At 38.2% G+C, this 23008-nt stretch overlaps 1 protein-coding gene across 5 annotated transcripts in view; it reads right to left on the bottom strand.

Moving 5' to 3' along the window:
* Positions 1–23008, bottom strand: part of ubap1 (ubiquitin associated protein 1) — a 76971-nt gene that overhangs the window by 3921 nt on the left and 50042 nt on the right. For all 5 annotated transcript variants that reach the window (XM_060829635.1, XM_060829624.1, XM_060829634.1 and 2 more), the window contains 3 exons: positions 19202–20134; positions 7949–8146; positions 844–945 (listed from right to left, as the gene is read on the bottom strand). In XM_060829635.1, the coding sequence (XP_060685618.1) occupies positions 844–945; positions 7949–8146; positions 19202–20134 (1233 nt within the window). The remainder of the gene's footprint in view (positions 1–843; positions 946–7948; positions 8147–19201; positions 20135–23008) is intronic.

Here is a 23008-nt window from a genome sequence, read left to right as displayed (position 1 = left end):
GTGGATTTTTGTTTTCAAGATAAGAAGTGAGTTGCTGTAAAAGGGGAGAGTGGAGCGAAAGTGGACAACCAGAAAAGCAAAGAGAGATATCTAAGAGTCGCTTTGGAGAGGAGGAGAAGACGACAGTGGGGTAGATTGTGGGGAAAGAATACCTCCAAATATCGCACACTCCTATTTCTACATTCCTACAGTAATTCACACCCAAATGTTCATGTTCTCTGGATTTGAGCTTTTATGTTGGCATCATGCACTCATTTCAAGTCACCTATGACTACCTATCTTGCATCTAAGCCCATCCAAAATCTTAACTTCAATATAGTGATTTCAAGATTAGGCCTTCAAATCTAGCCAAAAGCATTTTCAGTTTACAACCTCAGCAACAACTACAACTTCATTTGTACTGCATCTTTAATATAAACATTCCAAAGCACTCACAGGAGCAGTATCAAACAAAATATGGCACTGAACCACACAAGTCAGATGACCAAAAGTACAGTCAAAGCAGAGAAAGAAGAGGAAGAGTCAGAGAAGTTTACAGAAAGAACACCAGAGTTTAAGACCATGGTAGTTGAGGGTACAGCCACCAATAGTGCAGCAAAAAGTCAGAACCTTCTCCACTCACACCTTCCTGCTCACTTGCTTTTGTTTCGATCTATCTAAATCCACTTTTGCACCTATGCTTACTCAGGTCTGCTTTGCTGCATTAAAGAAATATAATAAATGCCAGTTTGATTGGCTTCAAAATACTGTTTGACCTCAGTTACAGGTTTTAAAGAAGTGTGATCTTATTTTTAAAAAGCAATAATGGAAGTTACAGCAAGGTTTATGTTATACTTGACTCACCTTTGGCTCCGAACACTGATACATTTCGAGGCCCTCCTCCACTAGTGCAGGTTCAAAGCCCAGTTCACAAAGTCGCCCATGGACAAACAAGTAATCAAGTATCTGAAAATGTTTAAGTATAGGTTTTAGGAATTTATCCAAACTTGCCATCTAAATGAGAAAACAAACTTTGTTTCATTGAACACTGCATCACAGGAACAGGCTCTTTGACCCACCATGTACATGCTGATCATGATGCCATTCTTAACTAATCCCATCTGCCTATAGAATCCTTAATAAAGGGACTGAAAAATGTTTATTGTAATAGTGAGCGGAGGTTGCGCATTCAGATGTGTTGCAGAAAAATAGATTTACAATATTAACATTGATAATATTCATAGCACTGTAAAATGAGGCAATTGTTTAAAATGCTCACAAAAATAAACTTTCCAAGGCAAATATTGGTAGACACGGATTCTCCAGAAATGAAACATAGAGGCATCTGATTAGTTAGTTCCCAATGTACCAATACTTTGCCTGAGCAGAATGATAATGATTGGCTTAACAAATGTCCTGCATTATCCCTAACATTCTGGAATAAATCCCACGTATCAGTGGTTCTTTACTGTTTTAGAAGTTGGGTCAGTTAGCTTAGTTGCTGGGTAGTTGGTTTGATACAGTGTGATGCCAACAGTGCGGTTTCAATTTCCACACTGGCTTAGGCTACCATAAATGAGTTACTTTTATTCATTCATGGGATAAGGGTTTTGCTGGCTAGGATATTTATTGCCCATCCCTAATCTCCCAGAGGAAAGTTAATAGTCAACCACATTACTGAGGGTATGAAGTCACATGTAGGTCAGACCAAGAATAGCAGTTTGCTTCCCTAAAAGACATTAGTGAATCAGATGGCTTTTTCCAACAATCAACAATGGATTCATGGTCTTCCAGATTTTTATCAAGTTTAAATTCCACCATCTGCTACGTGGATGCCCAGAATGTTACCTGGTTCTCTGGATTAACAGTCCAGTAATAATACCACTAAGCTGTTGCCTCCCCAGCAACCTCTCTCCTTCTTAATATCTCCCTTCATGTGAGGAAGGTGACCCTCAGGTTAAACCACCATCTTTCAATAATGAGACAGCAGGTCTATGTGTCTTCTGGGATAAGGCAACTTTACCATATCTTTTACCTATTTTAGAGCCTTTATTTTAGCCAGTAAAAGATTTAACAGCTCAATCATAGCAAGGTCACTACTATTATCTGAAATATTATTATTCTCCATTTTTGAGGAATTATGTTGCTTGCAAAACAGATTAGATTAGGTTACCTACAGTATGGAAGCAGGCCCTTCAGCCCAACCAGTCCACATCGACCCTCCAAAGAGTAGCCCACCTAGACCCATCTCCCTCTGCTATCGTGCCCACCTAACATGATAGGCAATTTAACATGGCGAATTCACCTGACCTGCACATCTTTGGACTGTGGGAGGAAACCGGAGCACCCGGAGGAAACACATGCAGACACAGGGAGAATGTGCAAACTCCACATAGACAGTCGCCCGAGGCTAGAATCAAACCTGGGACCTTGGTGCTGTGAGGCAGCAGTGCTAACCACTGAGCCACCGTGCAGCCCACAAGTACTTTTTAAAATGGTGCAAAGTGAGAAAGAGATTTAAAGATCTAGATGAAATTATTTGTGGTGGAAGATATAATTTTAAAAGGCTAATAGGATGTCAACCATTACATGCATATGATTGATACGTAAAAAGGGAAATAATTATACAAAAAATTTCTAATGATGCCACATTTGGATTATTGTATAATTTGTGTATTGGGAATCACATCTTCAGAAAAAAAAAGGCTTTGGAAAAAAAGAAAGGCACTCTTGCATTTTTATAGTACTTTTCACAACTAGACATCTCAAAGTGCTTTATAGATAGGGCTTTGGTTTATCATTTCATCCAAAAGACAGTGTCTCTGAAAATGCAATGCTTCCTCAGTGCTGCACTAGAGTATCCACCTCGATTTTTGGGCTTGAGTCCCATGACAGGACTTCAACACAAAATCTGTGATTCAAAACCGATACACAGATGTACAATACATTCATCACAATTAACTTCTGAGCACAGACTGCATTAACTTGCCTCAAACTTTCTGGATGATGGGGTGATTCTGTTGTGATTTTTAGAAATTTAATAAGGAATTAAAGAGATTTTGCTGCTGTTGATGAAATGTGCACCAAGGAGACATCATCTAAAGATCATCAACGTTTATATGAAGATTTGTTTCCTAACTTTGAAGATCTAAAGATGGTAGAAGTGAGGATCCTTTTTATTAAAAGCAGCAAATGTTATCTTAATAATTGCAAATCTGAAATCTAATCCATGGACAGCAAAACATTATTAATGGTTGTGAAGAGCTCTGGAGTCATTGTGGGTCAAAACATTGTCAAAATTCTAAATAGTTTTAAGCTAGACAAAGACTTCCAAGTTCTACATTGACTGCGGATATACAGAAGTCATACAGTTAAAATCATGAGCAAAATAACATAGGGAGAAGTTTGATGAATTTGTCTTAAACAATAGAAAATTTGTTTGGAAATAAGAAATATATCAAGCATAAGAGATAAGTTTGCAGATGACACCAAAATTGGAGGTGTAATGGACAGTGAAGAGGGTTACCTCAGATTACAACCGGATCCTGGGCAATGGGCTAAGTGGCAGATGGAGTCTAATTCAGATAAATGCGAGGTGCTGCATTTTGGGAAAGTAAATCTTAGCAGGACTTATAGACTTAATGGTAAGGTCCTAGGAAGTGTTCCTGAACAAAGAGACCTTGGAGTGCAGGTTCATAGCACCTTGACAGTGGAGTCACAGGTAGATAGGATAGTGAAGACGGCATTTGGTATGCTTTCTTTTATTGGTCAGAGTAGGATTCGAGGATTTGTGCTATCGGGAGAGGCTGAACAGGCGAGTGCTGTTTTCCCTGGAGCGTATTAGGCTGAAGGGTGACCTTATAGAGGTTTACAAAATTACGAGAGGATAACTTGGCAAAGTCTTTCCCCTGGGTCGGGGAGTCCAGAACTAGACGGCATAGATTTAGGGTGAGAGGGGAAGCCATAAAAGAGACCTAAGGGGCAACTTTCTCACACAGAGAGTGTACGTGTATGGAATGAGCTGCCAGAGGAAGTGGTGAAGGCTGGTACAATTGTAACATTTAAGAGACATTTAGATGGGTATATGAATAGGAATGGTTTGGAGGGATATGGGCCAGGTGTTGGCAGGTGGGACTAGATTGGGTTGGACCGAAGGGTCTGTTTCCATGCTGTACATCTCTATGACTCTAAAAAGGATACGGGAGCCCTCCTGATGAAGGGCTTATGCCCGAAACGTCGAATTTCCTATTCCTTGGATGCTGCCTGACCTGCTGTGCTTTAACCAGCAACGCATTTTCAACTGTAAAAAGGATACGTCAAGCACAAATCATAGTACAGAAATTGCTTTCTTTTGGCAAATACTGAACTTGCCTTTTACCCAATTATACCCATCTTCTTTAGTGCTGAAGTAAAAGTTTAACCAAGCAGCTCAAGATTAAACTTTTCCATTTTACTTAGTGTTTTTTTAAAATTTGTGCAATGTGAGGATTATTGCCCATCCCTAATGCCCTAGAGAAGGTGGTGTGCTTCTTCAACCAAACCAGTCTAGACACCCACAATGCGGTGAGGATGGGACTTCCAAGATTTTGACCCCACAACAGTGAAAAAGTGGCAATACAGTTTCAAATCAGACTGATGTGAGGGGTACACAGAGGCAATGGTGTTCCCATGCATCTGTTACAGTAGTCATTCTAGGTGGTAGAGATCATTCATTTGGAGGCTGTTGTTGGAGGACCTGGCGAGTTGCTACATTCCAACTTGGTAATGCTACACACTACTGCCACAGTGTGTCGGCGGTGAAAGGAGTGCATTTTGAAGATTGTGAATGGGTGCCATTCAAGCAGTCTGCTTTGCACTGGATGATGTCAAGCAGCAACCATCAAGTAAGCAGAGAGTATTCCTTCACATATCTAACTTGAGCCATGCAGATGGTGGACAGTCTTTGGGGAGATAGGAGATCAGTTATTCATGGGAGCATTCCTAGCCTCTTCCCTACTGTTACAGCCACAGTATTTATATGACTAGTCCAGGTCAGTTTCTGATCAATGGTAATCCCAAGATGTTTACACAGGGGTATTCAGCAATGGGAGAGGATGGTTAGATTCTCTCTTGTTTGAGATGGTCTTTCCACTTGCATGGCATATATGTTATTTAGATGCATCAGCCTAAGCCTGGATTTTGTCCAGTCTTTCTGTAATCGGACTTGGGCTGCTTCATTATCTGAGGAGTCATGAATAGTGCTGCAGTCATCAATAAACATCCCCACTTCTGACCATATGATGGAGGACAGGTGAATGATGAACCAGCTTAAGATGGTTGGGCCTATAGGACACAAGTTCCCTGCCTCTGGGTCAGAAGGCCTGCTTTCATGTCCCACCTGCTCCAGAGGTGTGTAATAACACATTTGAATAGGTTTATTAAAGATACACACCCTGAGAAACATTTACAGAGATGTCGTGGAGTTGAGATGATTGACCTCCAAAAACAACAATGATCTTCCTTTGTGCCAGGTATAATTCCAACAAATGGAGAGGTTGCCCTGATTCCTAGGGACTATAGTTTTTGATGCCATATTGGTCAAATGGCTTCATGATAAGTGCAGTCATTCCCATCTCACCTCTGGAGATCAGCTCTTTTTTCCTCCATGTTTGAACCAAGACTGTAATGAGGTCAGGAACTGGGTAGCTGACTTATGATGACCCATTCCATCATTTTATTAATTGGTTAAATTCTTAGGATGCAACTGGTCAGGTTGGATTGTTCCTGCTTTTTGTAGACAGGACATACCTGGGAAAAAGTTTGTCATTGTAAGGTAGATGTGTGGCTCGTTCTGGAGCACAAATCTTCACAGGTATTTCTGAAATGTTGTTAAGCCATTTACCTTTGCAGTACTAGTGCCTTCAACCATTTCTTTGATATCATGTGGAGGGAACTGAACTGGCTGAAGACTGTCATCTGTAATGCTGGTCACCTCAGATGTTTCAGAAATGCATCATCCACTTTGCACTTCTGCCCAAAGACTAATGCAAGTTTTCAGCTTTATCTTATAGATGTGGCATAGTGATAATGTGTTTGTTAATGGACCAGTTATCCCTACATATGTTCTGGGGACATGGGCTTGAATCACACAATGGCAGATACTTGAATTCAATAAAACAAAACTGGAATAAAAAGCTAATCTACCGACTACTGTCGATTATCATTAAAAACTCATCTGGTTCACTGCTGTGCTTTACGGAAGGAAAAGTGCCATCCTACCTAGTTTGGTCTACATGTGACTCCAGATCCACAGTAGTGTGATTGGACAATTAGTAATGGGCATCAAATGCTAGACATCCACATCCCACGAATGAATATTTTTTTAAAATTCAACAGTCATACAGATGGACAGAACAGAAACAGATCCTTCTGTCCAACTCGTTCATGCCGACCATATGTCCCAAGTTAATCCAGTCTCATTTGTCACCATTTGGCCCATATCCAAATAAACGCTTCCTATTCATGTATCCATCCAAATGTCTTTTAAAAGATGTAACTGTGCCAGCCTCCATCACTTTCTCTGGCAGTTCATTCCATATATGCACCAACCGATGAGCAAACATTGCCCATTAGATCCCTTTTAAATCTACTCCCTTACCTTAAACTTATGCCCTCTAATTTTGGACTCCCCTACCATGGGGAAAAGACGTTGGCCATTTACCCTGCTGCTTGTTGGATTGCCGAGCTAAGTTTGTATAACTTTATAAATGTCCCTTGCTCCTTCACCTTTTCACATTGAAGAACTAAAGTCTATTCAAACCTTTTCTCATAATTCAAACTTGAAACTGGAGGTCAGTTCCAGACTTTATAAAAAGCAAAAGACTGCAGAAGATCTGAAACAAAGACAAAAAGTGGTGGCCAAAATCAGCAGGCCTGGCAGCATCTACCAGAATACTCAGAAGAGTTTTTGGTATTCTTCCTTTAGTAAGGATGTACAGAAATTGCATCAGAAGCAGTTCAAAGAACATTAACTAGGCTAATTTCTGAGACGAAAGGTTGAGCAAGTTGGGTTTCTACTCATTGAAGTTTAGAAGAAGCAGAGGTTATCTTACTGAAACTGTCAAGATCTTTGTGCAGTAGTCAAGATGAAGATAAATAAACTTAAAACTAAAAATTAGGGGTCTTCATTTAATATCATGATGAAGAGAATTGTTTTCTCTTGAAGGGACATTAATCTATCAAACTCTCTTTCCCAGACAGTAATGGAGGCTGTATCCTTCAAGGTCAAGTTAGATATATGGCTGACAAGGAACTTAAGAGTTATGGTCACAATCACAAAGTGGCCACAATCAGACCAGCCATGATCTTATTGAATAGCGAAGCAGGCTCAAGGGATCAAATGGCCAACTCCTATTCCTAATTCTTACGTTTTTGTATTTTTGAAAGTCAAATGAAGAAAAAAATGAATTCATCACCCTGTACAGTGATTAGCTAGTTAATCTGAAACAAGAATACTGACTGACCATGTTGCAAAATGATCCTGAATCGATAAAAACTCAGGCAGAAGTGGTGTGTAGTGGTAATGTTACTGAATCCAGAAACTCTGCATAATTTTCTTAGAACATGCATTTAAATCCCACCAGAGTAGCTGCTTAAATTTAAATTCACTTAATAAATTTGGAATTCATCTCAATTAGTGTGATTAGATACGAATGTCAATTGTAAATTGAGTAAAAATCCAAAATAAATATTCACTATTCTTTGTGGAAGTAAATCTGTTGTCCTTCCCTGAGCAGCTTAAATGCAACTCCAGACTAAATATGCCTTACTCTTAACTGCCTTCTGAAATGGCCTAGAAATTTGATTAATGAAAACAATTAGATATGGTCAACAAATTATGTGCTTTGCCAAGTAAGCCCACATCTTGTGAAAAGGCTAAAGAAAAAAAAAGCAGAGGTTTAAAATCTGTATTTCAAATGTATGCCTTTACCTGTTCTAGATTTTCTCCTCGTTTCTGCATGGCTTTTATTACATTCTCACAGGAGTATCCCATATTAACTATTGTTGCAGCACACTGCCTCTCACTTGGAGTTAATGATTTCAGTGGATCAGAACATTCCGATTTCTTTGATACATCTGTGATGTTTATGGTGAACCTTTCTTCAGCAGGTTGGTTTCCGGAATTAACCTGGTTAGAAGACAATAGGAAACAAAAGAACAAAGTGAGGACTGCAGATGCTGGACATCAAAGTCAAGAGTGTGGTGTTGGAAAAGCACAGTAGGTCAGGAGACTTCCGAGGAACAGGAGAATTGACGATTCGAACATAAGCTGTTCATCAAGCCCATTAACTCCTGATGAAGGGCTTATGCCTGATACGTCGATTCTCCTGCTCCTCAGATGCTGCCTGACCTGCTGTGCTTTTCCAGCAACACACTCTAGAATAGGAAACAAAACCCAAATACAAGTTTATGCCATGGTGTAAAAAATGAGGTCTGCAGATGCTGGAGATCACAGCTGCAAATGTGTTGCTGGTCAAAGCACAGCAGGTCAGGCAGCATCTCAGGAATAGAGAATTCGACGTTTCGAGCATAAGCCCTTCATCAGGAATGACGTTTCGAGCATAAGCCCTTCATCAGGAACGGCTTATGCTCGAAACGTCGAATTCTCTATGCCATGGTGCTCAATTCTAAAATCTTGAAGAATCCAGAATGTTGCGATAAATTTTTCAAATTCTACTTTTGGAGATACCTTAAAGAGTACATAAGTATTATTATTACTTAGATAGCTCAGAATCAAAAGCTCTCGTACAGATAATAATCTGAAGAGAAATCCTTTCACCTGAGTTAAATTTACAAACAGTACAGCCAATAAAATGTTGATATTATATGAGTACGGTTTACCTTTCTTTAAGCAATACTTTTTAACTTCATCCTGAAAAGAACGTTGTGATCAAATGGGTATTTCTATTTCTGATAGCAAAATTGTGAAATTACAAACCATTTTACAAAGGATCCACAAATTTATTTAATACAGTTATCAGAAAGAACAGTGTGTAAAACAACAATGGACTAACCTCAGGCATAGTCAAAGTGATTTTTGAGAAGATTTGTAGTTCAGGTTGATGGTAAGTATGTAAGTGAGCTCGGTCAGCTGGAAGGTTTGTTTTCAGACAGTTCATCATCATACTAAGTAACATCATCAGTGAGTCTCTGGTGAAACACTGGTGGTATGTCCCGCCTCTCTATTTAAAGGGTTTGGTTTCTTAAGGTGGGTGATGTAATTTCCGGTTCTTTCAGATAGGGTCTAAATTGATGTGTTTATTGATGAGTTCTGGTTAGAATCCCATGCCTCTAAAAATTCTCGTGTGTGTCTTTGTTTCGCCTGTCCCAAGATGTGTGTATTGTCCTAGTCAAAGTGGTGTCCTTTTTTGTCTATATGTACAGAAACTAGAGATAGCTGGTTGTGTCTTTTGGTAGCCAGTTGGTGTTCAAGTATCCTGATGGCAAGTTTCCTGCTTGTTTGTCCGATATAATGTTTTTTTAACAGTTGTTGCAATGTATCTTGTAAATTACGTTAGTTTTGTTGGCAGTATCTAATGGACCCTTTAGTTGCTGTTGAAGTGTGTTGGTAGGTTTGTGGGCTACCATAATGCCAAGGGGTCCGAGTAATCTGGAAGTCATTTCTGATATGTCTTTGATGTAAGGTAATGTGGCTATAGTTTTTGGTTGCGTTGCGTGCACTTGTTTGGGTTTATTTCTGAAGAATCGGCGGATTGTGTTTATTGTGTACCTGTTTTTCTCGAAAATGTATGGATGTTTTCTTCTGCCTTTTGTAGTTCTTGGGTGCCTGCAATGTGATGTAGCTCATTGAAATAATGTCTTGATGCAACTCCATTTGAGAGTGTTGGGATGATTGTTTCTGAAGTTATTTGTTTCACGTGTGTTGCTTTTCTGTAGATGCTGGTTTGAAGCTCTCAGCTAACTATACATTCAACTATCACGTCTCGGAATGGGAGTCTGTTGTTATTCTCCTCTTCTTTTGTGAATTTTGTGCCTGTCAGGATATTGTTGATGGTGTTGATGTATGTTTCCTCTAATTTGTTCCGTTTTGTGGTGACAAAGGTGTCACCTATGTAGTGGACCCAGAGTTTGAGTTGGATGGATGAAACAGCAGCTTGTTCAAGTCTCTGCATTACAGCTTCCGCTGAGAGTCCTGATATTGTTGATCCCATAGGTGCTCCGTTGACTTGTTTGTAGGTTTTGTCATTGAATGTGAAGTGGGTGGGGAGGCACAGGTCCACTAGCTTGAGGATGTTGTCTTTGCTGATAAAGGTGGTACTGTCTGGTGCTTGTGGCCCTGGTTTTCCTATAACACACTTAAACAACAACTAATGAACCTAAAAGATCCATTAGATACCAGCAGCAAAACTAACGTCATTTGCAAAAGACCTTGCAAGAACTGTAAAAAAACGCTACAATGGACAAACTAGCAGGAAACTTGCCTCCAGGATACATGAACACCAACTGGCCAGCAAAAGACATGACCCTATATCACTGATTTCTATACATATACAGAAAGAAGGACACCACTTTGACTAGGACATCACACAGATCCTAGGACAGGCAAAACAAAGACACACACGAGAATTCTTAGAGGCATGACATTCTAACCAGAACTCCATCAATAAACTTATCAGTTTCAACCCTATCTATCTTCTCTTGAAAAAAAAAAGAAATTACATTGCCAACCTTCAGAAACCAAGACCTACAGAGAGGTGGCACATACCACTAGTGTTTCACCAGAGACTCTCACTGATGTTACGTAGCATGGTGACAAACCTTCAAGCTCAGCAAGCTAACTTACATGTTTATCATACACACAGTCTTCTTACATTAAATATTTACTGTAAACCTGGTGATAAGTTAATGATTGAAAAGCTAACCAGCTCTTTTAAATGACTAAAGAAAGAATAGAGGCACAGCAGGACATTATCAAATTTAAATAAATTTGCTAAAACACATCTTCTGTAAGTTTTGCATTTGCTACCCTTATATTGTAACTAAAGCATATCCTTAGTAATATTAACTTTCAATTGGTTTTGTTAATTAAACTTCTATACATTCTTGTCTGTTTGATATTGAATTTTTCTGGAAACAGTACTCAATACAAATTGGCATTCTGCAAAAACTACAAGAAGTGCTTCGACATAATTAAATTGTTTGAATGAATCTCATCGTTTTACTCACAAACAAAAGGTTGAGTTCAGTTTAAATGGTTATTAAATACTGGAAGCAATTTACACTCAAGATCTTGATGATTCATTTTTAAAAATTGAGATTTAGGCATTGCTGGGTAGGCCAGCATTTATTTCCGATCCCTAACTGCCCTGGATAGTGTCCGTGAGCTGCCTTCTTGAACTGCTGCAAACCATGTGAAGTTGGTACAGGTATTTCTCCTATAACATCATAGTTGTGTTCCAGCGAAACCTCGCTCAATAGAAAAAAAGGACCTATGGGGAAAAGTGGGATTAGGGGCAGACCAGCAAAAAAAAAATCACTCATGATTGCTCAAAAAATCACCCAAATGCCAAACACATTAGATTGAAAAATATTGTTAATGCAGGGACAGAGGGTCATCATCACCACCACTTTCAGGTGCAGTTGCGGCTGCATAAGTGGATGGGTGTGGTTGATTGTCTTCTGACCATTTCTTGCGAGTTGGTTTACATTGTGCAAGTACAAGAACAAATTAAAAAGGCAAATAATATGATAAGTGAAATTCAGTCCTGGAGGAATTACACAGGGCTTATACAGGAATTATACAAGAATATTCTTGTCTCAGACGGAGAGCATTAGTTTAATTTTTTGAGATGAGGCTGCTCAATTGCAGTACTGTACTTCTCACATTCTCTGACGGCAGCTGACATTGGCCCATGCACAGAATAGCAGGGAGACTTCAGCATACAAAATGATTGCACTGGAATTGTGCTACTACGAACAGAGATATGTGTTCTCAAAACTACCATTCCCTAATTCTTCAGCATTATAGCAAACGCTGCTGAAGCACACATTTGATGAGAACTACGTGTACACCCAAAGTACCACTGGGGAGAGAGTTCCAAGATTTTGAGCCAGTGAAGGAACAGCAATTATAGATCTAAATCACGATGGTATCACCTCGAAGGGAACTTGCAGATGGTGGCTTTATAATTCCAGGCAGAAGCAGTCACAGGTAGGGAAGGTGTTATCAAAGGTGCCTTGTTGAGTTATTGCAACTGTTACACTTTTAACAATGCCTTTTACGACCTTTACACTTTTATAGCAAACTAAACATTCAAATTTAGGCAACGCTACTATTACAATAAAAATAACAATTAACTTCTGAAAAGATCTGACAAGCAAAGATAAGAATAATGAAACAATTTTTTAAACGTTAAACGAAAGAATATTCAGGTATCAGAGTTTGAAAAATTTCAAGGTTTTTTTTATTGCTACATTAATGAAAAAGCATAGTCACATAACAGGATGCAGTTAAGATGACTCTCCCATCTCCAAGCCATAGTGTCGATACAAATGGATTTGCTTTGGTGCTGTTTTCCTCTGAAGCCCTTTCCATTTAAAGATGTGCAGTCATCATAAGTACACCATGCAGGCGGCTAACAGGTTACATACAAGAAATGATTCTTTTAAAATGTGCAGAAATACTCACCAAATGAAAATTTTAGAGGGAATACAAAGTGCAATAATGGGCAGTGCACAGCATAGTCAAGAGTGTGGTGCTAGAAAAGCACAGCAGGTCATGCAGCATCAGAGGAGCAGGAGAACTGACGTTTTAGGCATAAGCCCTTCATTCTCCTGCTCATCGAATGCTGCCTGACCTGCTGTGCTTTTCCAGCACCACACTCTCGACTCTGATCTCCAGCATCTGCAGTCCTCACCTTCTTTTAGTGCATAGCATAGGGACAATACAGGGAACATTGACTGCAACCATAATTATTTTTGGGAAAGTTAACACTATTAATTTCTGCAGTTACTTATTGAATTTTTTACAAGCACTTTAAAATGCATAACTATCAGATACAAGACAAAAATCCATTTCTTTCAAATGTGCAATATGTTTGATTTCACCAATATCTTCAAGAAAGATAGTAGCATAACAATATTAAAAATAGAATAGGTAAAATAGCCTCTTGTTCTGCCTTAACTTCACTTTTGATCCTATCCTACACAATTTGATTTCCTTAGTGTCCAAACATTCACCAAGTGTAGCCTTGAATAAAGTGAGCAGCTCTTTCGGATTGAGGCTACAACTGAGTGAAGAATTTCTCCTCATTTCAGTCCCAAAAGGTCGACTCCCCTGACTTGACATGACAAACCTTCAGTTCTACTCTCTTACTATCCACCCTGTCAAACCTTCTACAAATTATATACATCCAATAGAATCAGTTTTCTTTTAAAATTCTTTAGGCCTATTTTACTCAAGTGCCTCTAATCAGACAACCCTGTCATTCTGGGGATTAATCTAATGAAACTTCGTTAATTTCCATAAAATAAGGAGACCAAAATGCACACAATTAGCTGAATCTTATGGAGCTTGCAAGAGTGGGATGGAGTAATGGGGGTGGTGGTGGAGCACAACCTGTCCATTCCAGATATTAAGCTGGTGAACTTTCTCTGCTTTAAATGCATTTATGTCGTTCATTAAAATAAGAGATCAGTACACTATACAGTACCTCAGATGTGGTCTCACCAGTGCTCTATAGAACTAAAACAAACTTTTGTACTCCGTTTCCATCAAAATAAATGATAACTTTCAACTAGCTGTCTCACTTACTTGCTGTACTTGCATTTTGCTTAAGAATCATGTACAAGGATATTCAGATCCCGCTGCATATCTAAACTTTGCAATCTGTTACCATTTAGGTAATATGTTTCACTTTTATTCTTCCTACCAAAACGGACAATTTCATAATTTCCCACATTGGACTCTATTTGCCAAATTTTTATAGAGTCAAATCAGGCCCCTTGGCCGAATACGTCCATGCTGACCAGGTTCCCATTTGCCCATGTTTGGCCCGTATCGCTGTAAAACTTTCTAACCCAAATCTGTCCAGATGCCTTTAACTGCTGTAATTGTACCATCGTCCACATTTCCTCTGGCAGCTTGTCCCATATATGTACCCTCTGTGTGAAAAAGTTGCAGCTCAGTTCCCTTTTAAATCTTTCCCCTCTCACCTAGAACCCTTTAGTTTTGGACTCCCCCACCCTGGAAAAAAAGACCATGGCTATTTACCCTATTCATGCCCCTCATGATTTTATAAACCTCTATAAGGTCACCCCTCAGCCTCCAGGGGAGAAATGTCCCAGTCAATCCAGCCTCTCCTTATAACTCAAATCTTCCAGTTGCAGTAACATCCTTGTAAATCTTTTTTACTCGCTTTCCAACTTAACATCTTTTCAAAAGTAGTGACTTTTTTTTAAACCTTTTTGTAGCTTCATGTAACCTTCACTACTTAATTTCCTACCAATTTTTGTGTCATCACGTAATTTGGAAACCATACCTGCTACCCCTTCATGAAAGTAATTTATATAAATTGTAAATTGTTGAGGTACCAAAAGAGATCCCTGTTGTATACAACTCATTTTTCTCTCTTTCTCTGCTTTAGAAGGACTGTAATGCGGAACATTTAACTTTTTTTTGTTTTTCTAATTTATGCCAAAGATTTTGTACGTAGGCACATTTGTACCTAAGATGGTACCAGATATGGAGACTTTGTACACTTTTCACTGTATTCATATATCCCTGTACTTCAGTACATGTGACAATAAAACCTAATTCTAATCAGCAGAGTGTGAAGCAGTGATCCTTACAAAGAGGGGATCCACAATGACACTTCATGAGCTGTATTATGGAACTAAAATCCATTTGGGACTCTCCTGGTCCATCGATACTCCTGGCTTTCTGGCCTTTCGTTTGGTCCAATGCCACCTCAAAATATTATAGCCCAATGCTCCAGGTTGGTTTGATCAAAGATTAGTGGTGCTGGAAATGCACAGCAGGTCAGGCAGCATCACAGGAATAGGAAAATCGACATTTTGGGCAGGAGCCCTTCATCAGGAATGAGGCTGGAAGCGTCGGGGGTGGAGAGATAAATGGGAGGGGGTGGGACTGGAGAGAAGGTAGCTGAGAGTGCAATAGGTGGATGGAGGAAGGGGTAAAGGTAATAGGTTGGAGCGAAGGGATAGGTGAGAAGGAAGATTGACAGGTGAGACAGGTCATGAGAATGGTGCTGAACTGGAAGTTTGGAACTGGAGTAAGGTGGGGGGAGGGGAAATGAGGAAATTGGTGAAGTCCATGTTGATGCCCTGGGGTTGAAGGGTTCTAAGGCGGAAGATGAGGCTTCTTCCTCCAGGTGTTGGGTGGTGAGTGAGAGGCGGTGGAGGAGGCCCAGGATCAGCATGTCTCAGCAGAGGGGAAGTTGAAATGTTCGGCCACTGGGTGGTGGGGTTAGTTGGTGCAGGTGCCACCAAGATGTTCCCTAAGCACTCTGCGAGAAGGCGTCCAGTCTGCCCAATGTAAAGGATACCACATCGGGAGCAACGGATACAATAAATGACATTTGTGGAAGTGCAAGTGAAACTTTGATGGATGTGGAAGGCTCCTTTGGGGCCTTGGATGGAAGTGAGGGGAGAGGTGTGGGTGAGAGTTTTGCAATTCCTTTGGTGGAGTGGGGGGGGGGGGGGGGGAAAGATGCCAAGAGGGAAGGTGGCTTATTGTAGGGGGTGTGAACCTGACCAGGTAGTCACAGAGGGAACGGTCTTTGCAGAAAGTGGATAGGGTTGGGAAGGGAAATATATCCACGGTGGTAGGGTCCATTTGTAGGTGGTGGAAATGTCAGTTGATGATGTGGTTTATGCACAGGTTGGTGGGGTGGAAAGTGAGGACGTGGGGGGTGGGGGGGGGGGGAGGAGTTCTGAGGGCGGAGGTGCGGGACGTGGATGAGATGCGTTGGAGGGCATCTTCAACCATGTGGGAGGGGAAATTATGGTCTTTAAATTACAATCCTTCTTTAAATATGGTATGACTTTTTCTTTTAGTTATCTTTTTGTTAGTTGTTTTTAAAAATAATTCCAATTCTGTTATACCACTTTTTTTCTCTTTAAGTTTGCTATTATCCTTAACTTGCCTCGTTAACCACTATTGATTTATCCCCTTCCTAGAATCTCACTGAGATATATGTTTATCATGAACCATGAACTATTTTCTTAATTCTATTCTGCTGTTCATTAACCATCTTCACTGTTAAATTCCTTTCTCAGTCCATGCATGTAGCTTTGCCCTCATTTCTTTATAATTACTGTTAGTAATTTTAGCATAGTTATTTTTGCCCCATGTTTCTCCCTCTTATCCTGCCTGCTAAACTCTATCATTATTTTCTAGGGGATCTTTTAATCTGTGATCATTTACCAAACCTCATTGCACATTATAAGCTCCAAAAACAGTCTGATTCCTGATTGGATCCGCAACATATTGTTCCTGGAAAATGTACAAAATGCACTCTATGAATTCATACTCATGGGTATCTCTAAAAATTTGACTTTAAATTACCTATAATTAATGTACACACCCTCTTTATCTCCTGATTTCATCCCTATTCTACCATATAGCTATTGTTATGTGCCTTTAAAACTATCAGTGTCTTCTTTTCCTTGTTATCTATTAACATACCATTTGATTTCCTAAGCATATTTTAAATGTTTGTTTTATATGCAGTTCGATATGCAGTTTTATAAGCAATTATTTTAACGTCAACCATTCAACTGCAATTGTACTACTAGGATGAGTGGCTAATGGACAATTTCCATCATCAATATATGCAAAATTTTTCAGTTACTTGCTGACTAGTTTTATCAATTCCCAAATTTACAAAAAAGACTTGTGATATGGCATTTATTCAGCAGAATAAACACACCACCCAAGACTTTGTTCATTTTGTAATTTGGTTTACTTATATAGAAGTCACTTTACATTAGGACATTCCATGGTACCCTTCATAGGACAGTGGGGAATTAACAAAAAGATGAAGTGAGAATAGGAACCAAGGTACTTTGCTTACAATGCAGATTTTGTTGTAAATTCATTTTGTGATTAACTGAATCTGAGCTTATACCAAAAAATATGAGGCAATGAATGTAAAAGTAGAAGTAAAACTTTTGAAACTTTGTCAGTCAATAAATGTAGATCTTGCATCAAAACTACTTGTTTCAACCATCAACAATGGCTTGGCAAACAAGTAAAGCAAGGTTAAACGAATACTCTTTTACAGATTAACAAAGCAAACCTTTTTATTCCAACTGTACATAGTACCAGAGCAAATGAGGAAGCACACAAGTCTGTCACTAAATACATTAATTGTTTGATTTACGTTACATAGGATATTTCACACAAGTCCATGCATACTGATCCAGACAGTTCACTCATCAGCGATATCCCAAGAAAACAAATATTGTTCATTATTCTGACATATTATCTAACCATTTTAAAATATTCTAATCTGGATACTCAAACTTGTTTGTGCTTTACAGATGAAAAGCAAGATAGGACAATCTTTTCCCATTTTTGGCAAAATTTCTGCTATTTAAAATATATTATTTCAGCTAACACGCTTTCCCTAATAACTCTGGAACAATAATGATTACATACTAAACCTCCAGGATAAATATTATGCATGGATGAAAACTCAAAATTCAAATATCAAACAATGTTTCTCAATGCAATTGTTTTTATTATATCCTAGGATATGACTCCTAGAAATGTGTTTGTTCCATATTCTTGTATTGTGCAAACTATAGTGTGGTCTGAGTTGATAAATTACAAATGTTCTAATAATTTTGGTTTCTAGAGCTTTAACAAAATAATAAAACATTTAAATGCAAGAAACCAAACAACTATGAAACATCAGGATCGACTATGTATAGCTTGACATTATGTTAATACATGAAAGCAAGATAAGCAAAGAGAGTGTTGAAGGCAAGAGTCCCTGCCAAGGTTGCTATAACCACTCCCAATTCAAACAATTTCCTTCCTTTTCTCCTTTCATACTTACTTACCTCAAATAAGCTCTGTTCATGTCCATATTGAACTTGAAGGAAGAAATTATCTTTCTGCCTTTCTCTTACTCTATTCCTACCATAGCTTAAAGAAATTAGAATTTCTGTCACACAGATCTAAGCCAATTCCAATAAAACAGTTGAGACAATTAGCTGGTTTTAAAATTTAACTGGCATTATTTTCAAAGCAACATTACCTGGAGAAAAACATTTTTTTCGCCCTTTCAACCTTTCTCTGGGACTTGTAGAATACAAAAGAGGTGTACACAATCAAAACAGTATCAATTTTGTCTCTTATCCTCTCTCTCAACTGTACCCATCTTAAAAAAATATTAATTTTACCTCAGTTTTTTAAATGTTTCATCTGGTTTTTCTTTAAATGATTTTGAAAACAGAATAACTGAGTTTGGCTCTGAAAATGATATGTATACATCTTAGGATATCAGCTATGACACAAATGATCAGAATGCATAATCCAAATTCAATTCTTGGCATCAAGTATTTGGAGATTATTTTCAGAGTTAAGTTTGTTAAAGGCTGAATTTTTAAAGTATAATGAAAACATTGATCAATTCCAAGGTAAAGTTAATTGAAATATAATGGCTATGAAGCTTATTTTTAATTTTGGTTAAACCCTTATTTTAGTAGTAAAAACGAGTAAAAGAAATTCGGGAATTATTTATAAATGCTGCCAGTTGTGCTCAGTTTCTCCAGCACTTGCAGTTTTTGTTTCAGGACACCAGCATCTGCAGTTCTTTGTTTTTATCTGAGGAGCTATACGTACATGCACACAAGTGGGTTCATATGGAGTTGTACAGTAGGATATATTAGAAGACGACAATAGGACAAACATTCACTTTATGGTCACTGATTCTAACTTTCTAGTGTAATGCACTAGAAGTTTCGACTGAGTGCAGGAAAACTACCTTCTGCTGACAAGCAATTCTGTGGTGAAGAACTGATTAAGTCAAGTTAAATTGCATTGTAATAATTGTTCATCTAATTGGCCTATGTGATAATATACAATAAAATGTTTACACATAAATTTTTACATTCTTGAACAAACATAAGAATTAAGTTTGGAGAATTTACAACCAACTTCTAAGCAATTAATTTTAAAACACCATCTTACCAGTTTTGCTTCAATTTGAGATGAATTTTTGATTCCAGCAGTAGATGAAACATCTGATGTGGAAGACAACAACGCTGCTGTAGTACTATCAATTCCAAGTTCAAACCTTGAAGAACATAGGGGCATAACAGGGAGGTTATGCCCATTCAAACCACGAGCTTTGTACTGCTCATTGTTCTTTATTGAACTAAACAAAGTGCCATTAGGTAGGCTTGTGCTGTGGAAAGTACCTGTGAGCTTAGCAGTCTTCTGCTCACTTTCATCAGAGTCGAGTTTAGGAAAGGACAGAGATTTGATATTGCTGACAGTTGAAGGAGATGAGAGAGATACTTTGGCAGAGAAGGGCACTTTTTCACAGTTCTCCAACTGTGGCAAATCTATGAGGCCATTTGGCTTGTGAAGAGATTTGAAGTCTGAGGTAGCCTCCTCAGTTGAGGCCTGCACTTCTGAGCTTGGTGATGCATCTGTAGACCCCACAACGTGCACATCCAAGTCATTATCCAATTGTGAAATAATCACTGGTCGTGAACTTGCCTGAACTTCAAGAATGTTTTTGAGTTCCTCCTTATCATTTAGCGTTTTCAACTCCAGTTTATCAAAAAGATCCTCTTCACTTTCAAAGTCTGCAAGATTGAATTTAGTTGTATAAGGAGGACTTGGGTCTTTTTGTGTTACAGTTTTACTATTCGCTGGCATTGGGGTTAGAATATTGTTGTGCCTTAGACTGGCAAGTATAGGGTTAATTGTGAGTGGAAATGCTGAAGAATGTGGTCCATCATTGTACTGGATTCCACTTTTTCTCTCAGAGAGTGCATCAGATTCAGCAGTCACTGAAGAAACTTCCCTTGTTAAACAAGCTGCCTCTTGTGCAGCCTTAATTTGTTTTATTTCTTCAGCCCATTTTATGGTCCTCTTCTCGAAAGAGAAATCATACTAAAAGAAAAGAAATATCACATTTTATAATCATAACTAAAGAGTAATTTGAAAGAAACATAACCAACACACTTTTCATTAAACTAGGTGAGAAAATTTCAAACACTTAATAAAATAATTTTTTCAGAGAAGTAAGTGAACTATTGTGAAATACAAAAGAGCAACAAGGTTATTTTCAATAAATTAGCAGTCTTCAGAAGTCTGCTAACACAAACCCTCTTTTTTTGCCATTTTAATTTTCAAGATAAATGGAATTTCACTTATTTAAAATGCCATTGGAGAATGTGGTGCTCAGACTACTCATGTTATTTAATAATTATTCTCGCTTCAATGGTTATAGAGTGTTGTGCAGAATGACACCAACAGCACAAGTTAAATACTGGCATTGGCTGTGGAAGGTCTTGGATGCCTTCTCCTTTCCTTGTCCCATGCTCGATGCAGAGTAGAGCCCCTCAAGCTATATAACCCATTGTGTGTCTGACAGAGATGCCTACGTTTCTTCATACACAATGATTAATTAGCTTTCTGAATTAAAATTGAAGTCATATTTCAACATTTTATAAGGTGGTTGAGCAGTTGTAATGACGTGTCCACATTTGCAGCCCAACTTGGTCAACACGTCAAATCAGAATTTCAGCTGCAATAAACAAATGCATGTAATGATAGTTTCACATTGTCAGGAGTGGAGAGCAGATAGAAAGTTTAAGAACAGTTTCTGTCAAGTGTCTTTGTTATATATAAAGTATAGCAGTATGAAATAAATGAAGGACATGGCTTATATTCATGAGATCCCACTTGATGTGTTCAGGTCAACACAGATACTTACCAACCAGAGCAAAGTGGAAGCATTTTCCAACAAAAACTAAGCCAGAATTGGAAGAAATAAAATGTCAAAAAGATGCACGTGATCCACACTAGTTTTGTACATGTTCTAGTGGATAGCTTGTTTGTGGAATAGACAATGACCTCAAGAGTCAGTGCAGGGAACAAATACCTGAAGAAATTTTAAAAATTAAGACACAGGAAATCAGTTCAAACTCATCTAAATTTTGGTTTCATGCTTTCTTTTAGAAAGTTGTGATTATTTTCCTCAAATGAGGACTCCTTTCCATGGTTCACAGGAACCTCTACCATATTATTGCATTTCTTGCACTTTCAAACTCACTTCTTTCCCACCCATCCAGAAATCCCCTGGTCTTCTTTCCCAATTAATTTGTTTCTGTATTCAACAGATCATTTTTAAACCCCTCCACTGTGACACCACCATCAAATACATTCTCCGCTCACTGTTCACTTTTCAATTACTCCCAATAATCACTCTCTTGCCCATGACACCTTCCAGTACAGGAGATGCAATACCTTACTTGCCTTTTTACATTTTCATTCAAACTAGTATCCTGTGTTCACCATTCATTATGTAATATCTTTTACAGTGGTGTAGTAAGTGTCATCATCAGCTATGACTTAAAGTTAGAAACATAGTCATTCCATGAAGTAAAATAAGAAGAAGCTATCTGTGGTAGTCAGTAGAAACATAGTGGATATTGATCAATAGCTTTTCTCTGAAATGGAGATAAGGACATTAAGGAAGGGAAAGTTAGAACTGAAGATGCATCCACATGAAAGTTGGGAAGTGTGGAAATTAAAAACAAGGTTAATCAAAAGTTTGCATTTCAGGATATGAGCAGGAAACAGGACTAATACAATAATTAAACTACAGGAAAGAAGGTAATATAAAGGATCATCGAAACAAAATCTGTGGTGTGTACCCAGGAAATCGATTTTTGTTTAGGTTGTGCTCCCTAAGTTTAGAGTCAAGGAAAACACCCTCTCAATCCTTTCAATTCTCCTCAGAATTGTATCAGTTCTATTACGATCCCCTTTCATTCTTTTACCTCCAAAGAATATAGACCCAACCTACTCCACCTTCCCTTATAAAGGTAACTTCCTCATTCCAGGAATCAGTAGACTGAAACTTCTCTAAACTGTTTCTAATGTCATTTCTTAAATAATGAAACCAAAGCTATAACACTACAGTTGATATATCCTCATCAATGCCTTGTAAAACTGTAGTTAAATATCTCCTACTTGTATATTTCATTACAATATATAATAAAATTAGATTGCCTTTCTAATTAATTGCTGAATCTGCATATTAACTTTTTGTTTTTAATGCACCAAGAAACCGACATCCCTCTGTTCCTCAGAGCTTTAAAATCTTGAAATCTGGAAAGTAGAAAAAATAATTTTGTTAATGTGGTGGAAAGGTGAAATGCAGAAGTGGACCAGGGCAATTTTGAAATAAAGTGAATTCGTGCTACCAAGGGAGAGTTCAACAGTGTTCACATGATGACAATGGCACATGTTTGAACAGATAACCTGTAATCAAGGTTGGATTTGAAATACGAAAGGTGGAATGTAAGTTTGATCCAAGCAAAATAAGTCAGATCAGGAGACAGATATTCAAATCAACAATTTAGATGTGATAGTGAGTTTTGGTAGTACTTGATGAAACATCATTAGGGAGACAGGAAATGAAGAGGAGACAAACGGAAATTCAATAATTGAAAAAAAAAACAAAACTTCTTCAAGGTAGACATGTCTTGGCAGTGAATTAAACAAGAAAACAAATTGTATAAATTCAACCTAAAAGTAATACAAATTACTTTATAAAGGGAAAAGGAATGTATGCTAATACATGAAAAATTAGATAATAAAATGAGTTTTGATGAATGGAGTGGGAAGTGTATCTGGAAAATATTATGGAAGCCAATTACGTTTGAAATGTTTCATTAAATTAAAATAGCTGCAAGGTATTCATAGTCTACTTGTCTGAGTTTTAAACAGTTGAATCCATCTTCTTAAACAAAATAA

This window comes from Hemiscyllium ocellatum, chromosome 1 (genome assembly GCF_020745735.1).
Source record: "Hemiscyllium ocellatum isolate sHemOce1 chromosome 1, sHemOce1.pat.X.cur, whole genome shotgun sequence".
In the NCBI taxonomy this organism is placed as follows: domain Eukaryota; kingdom Metazoa; phylum Chordata; class Chondrichthyes; order Orectolobiformes; family Hemiscylliidae; genus Hemiscyllium; species Hemiscyllium ocellatum.
This window is presented reverse-complemented; position numbering and strand designations above follow the sequence as displayed.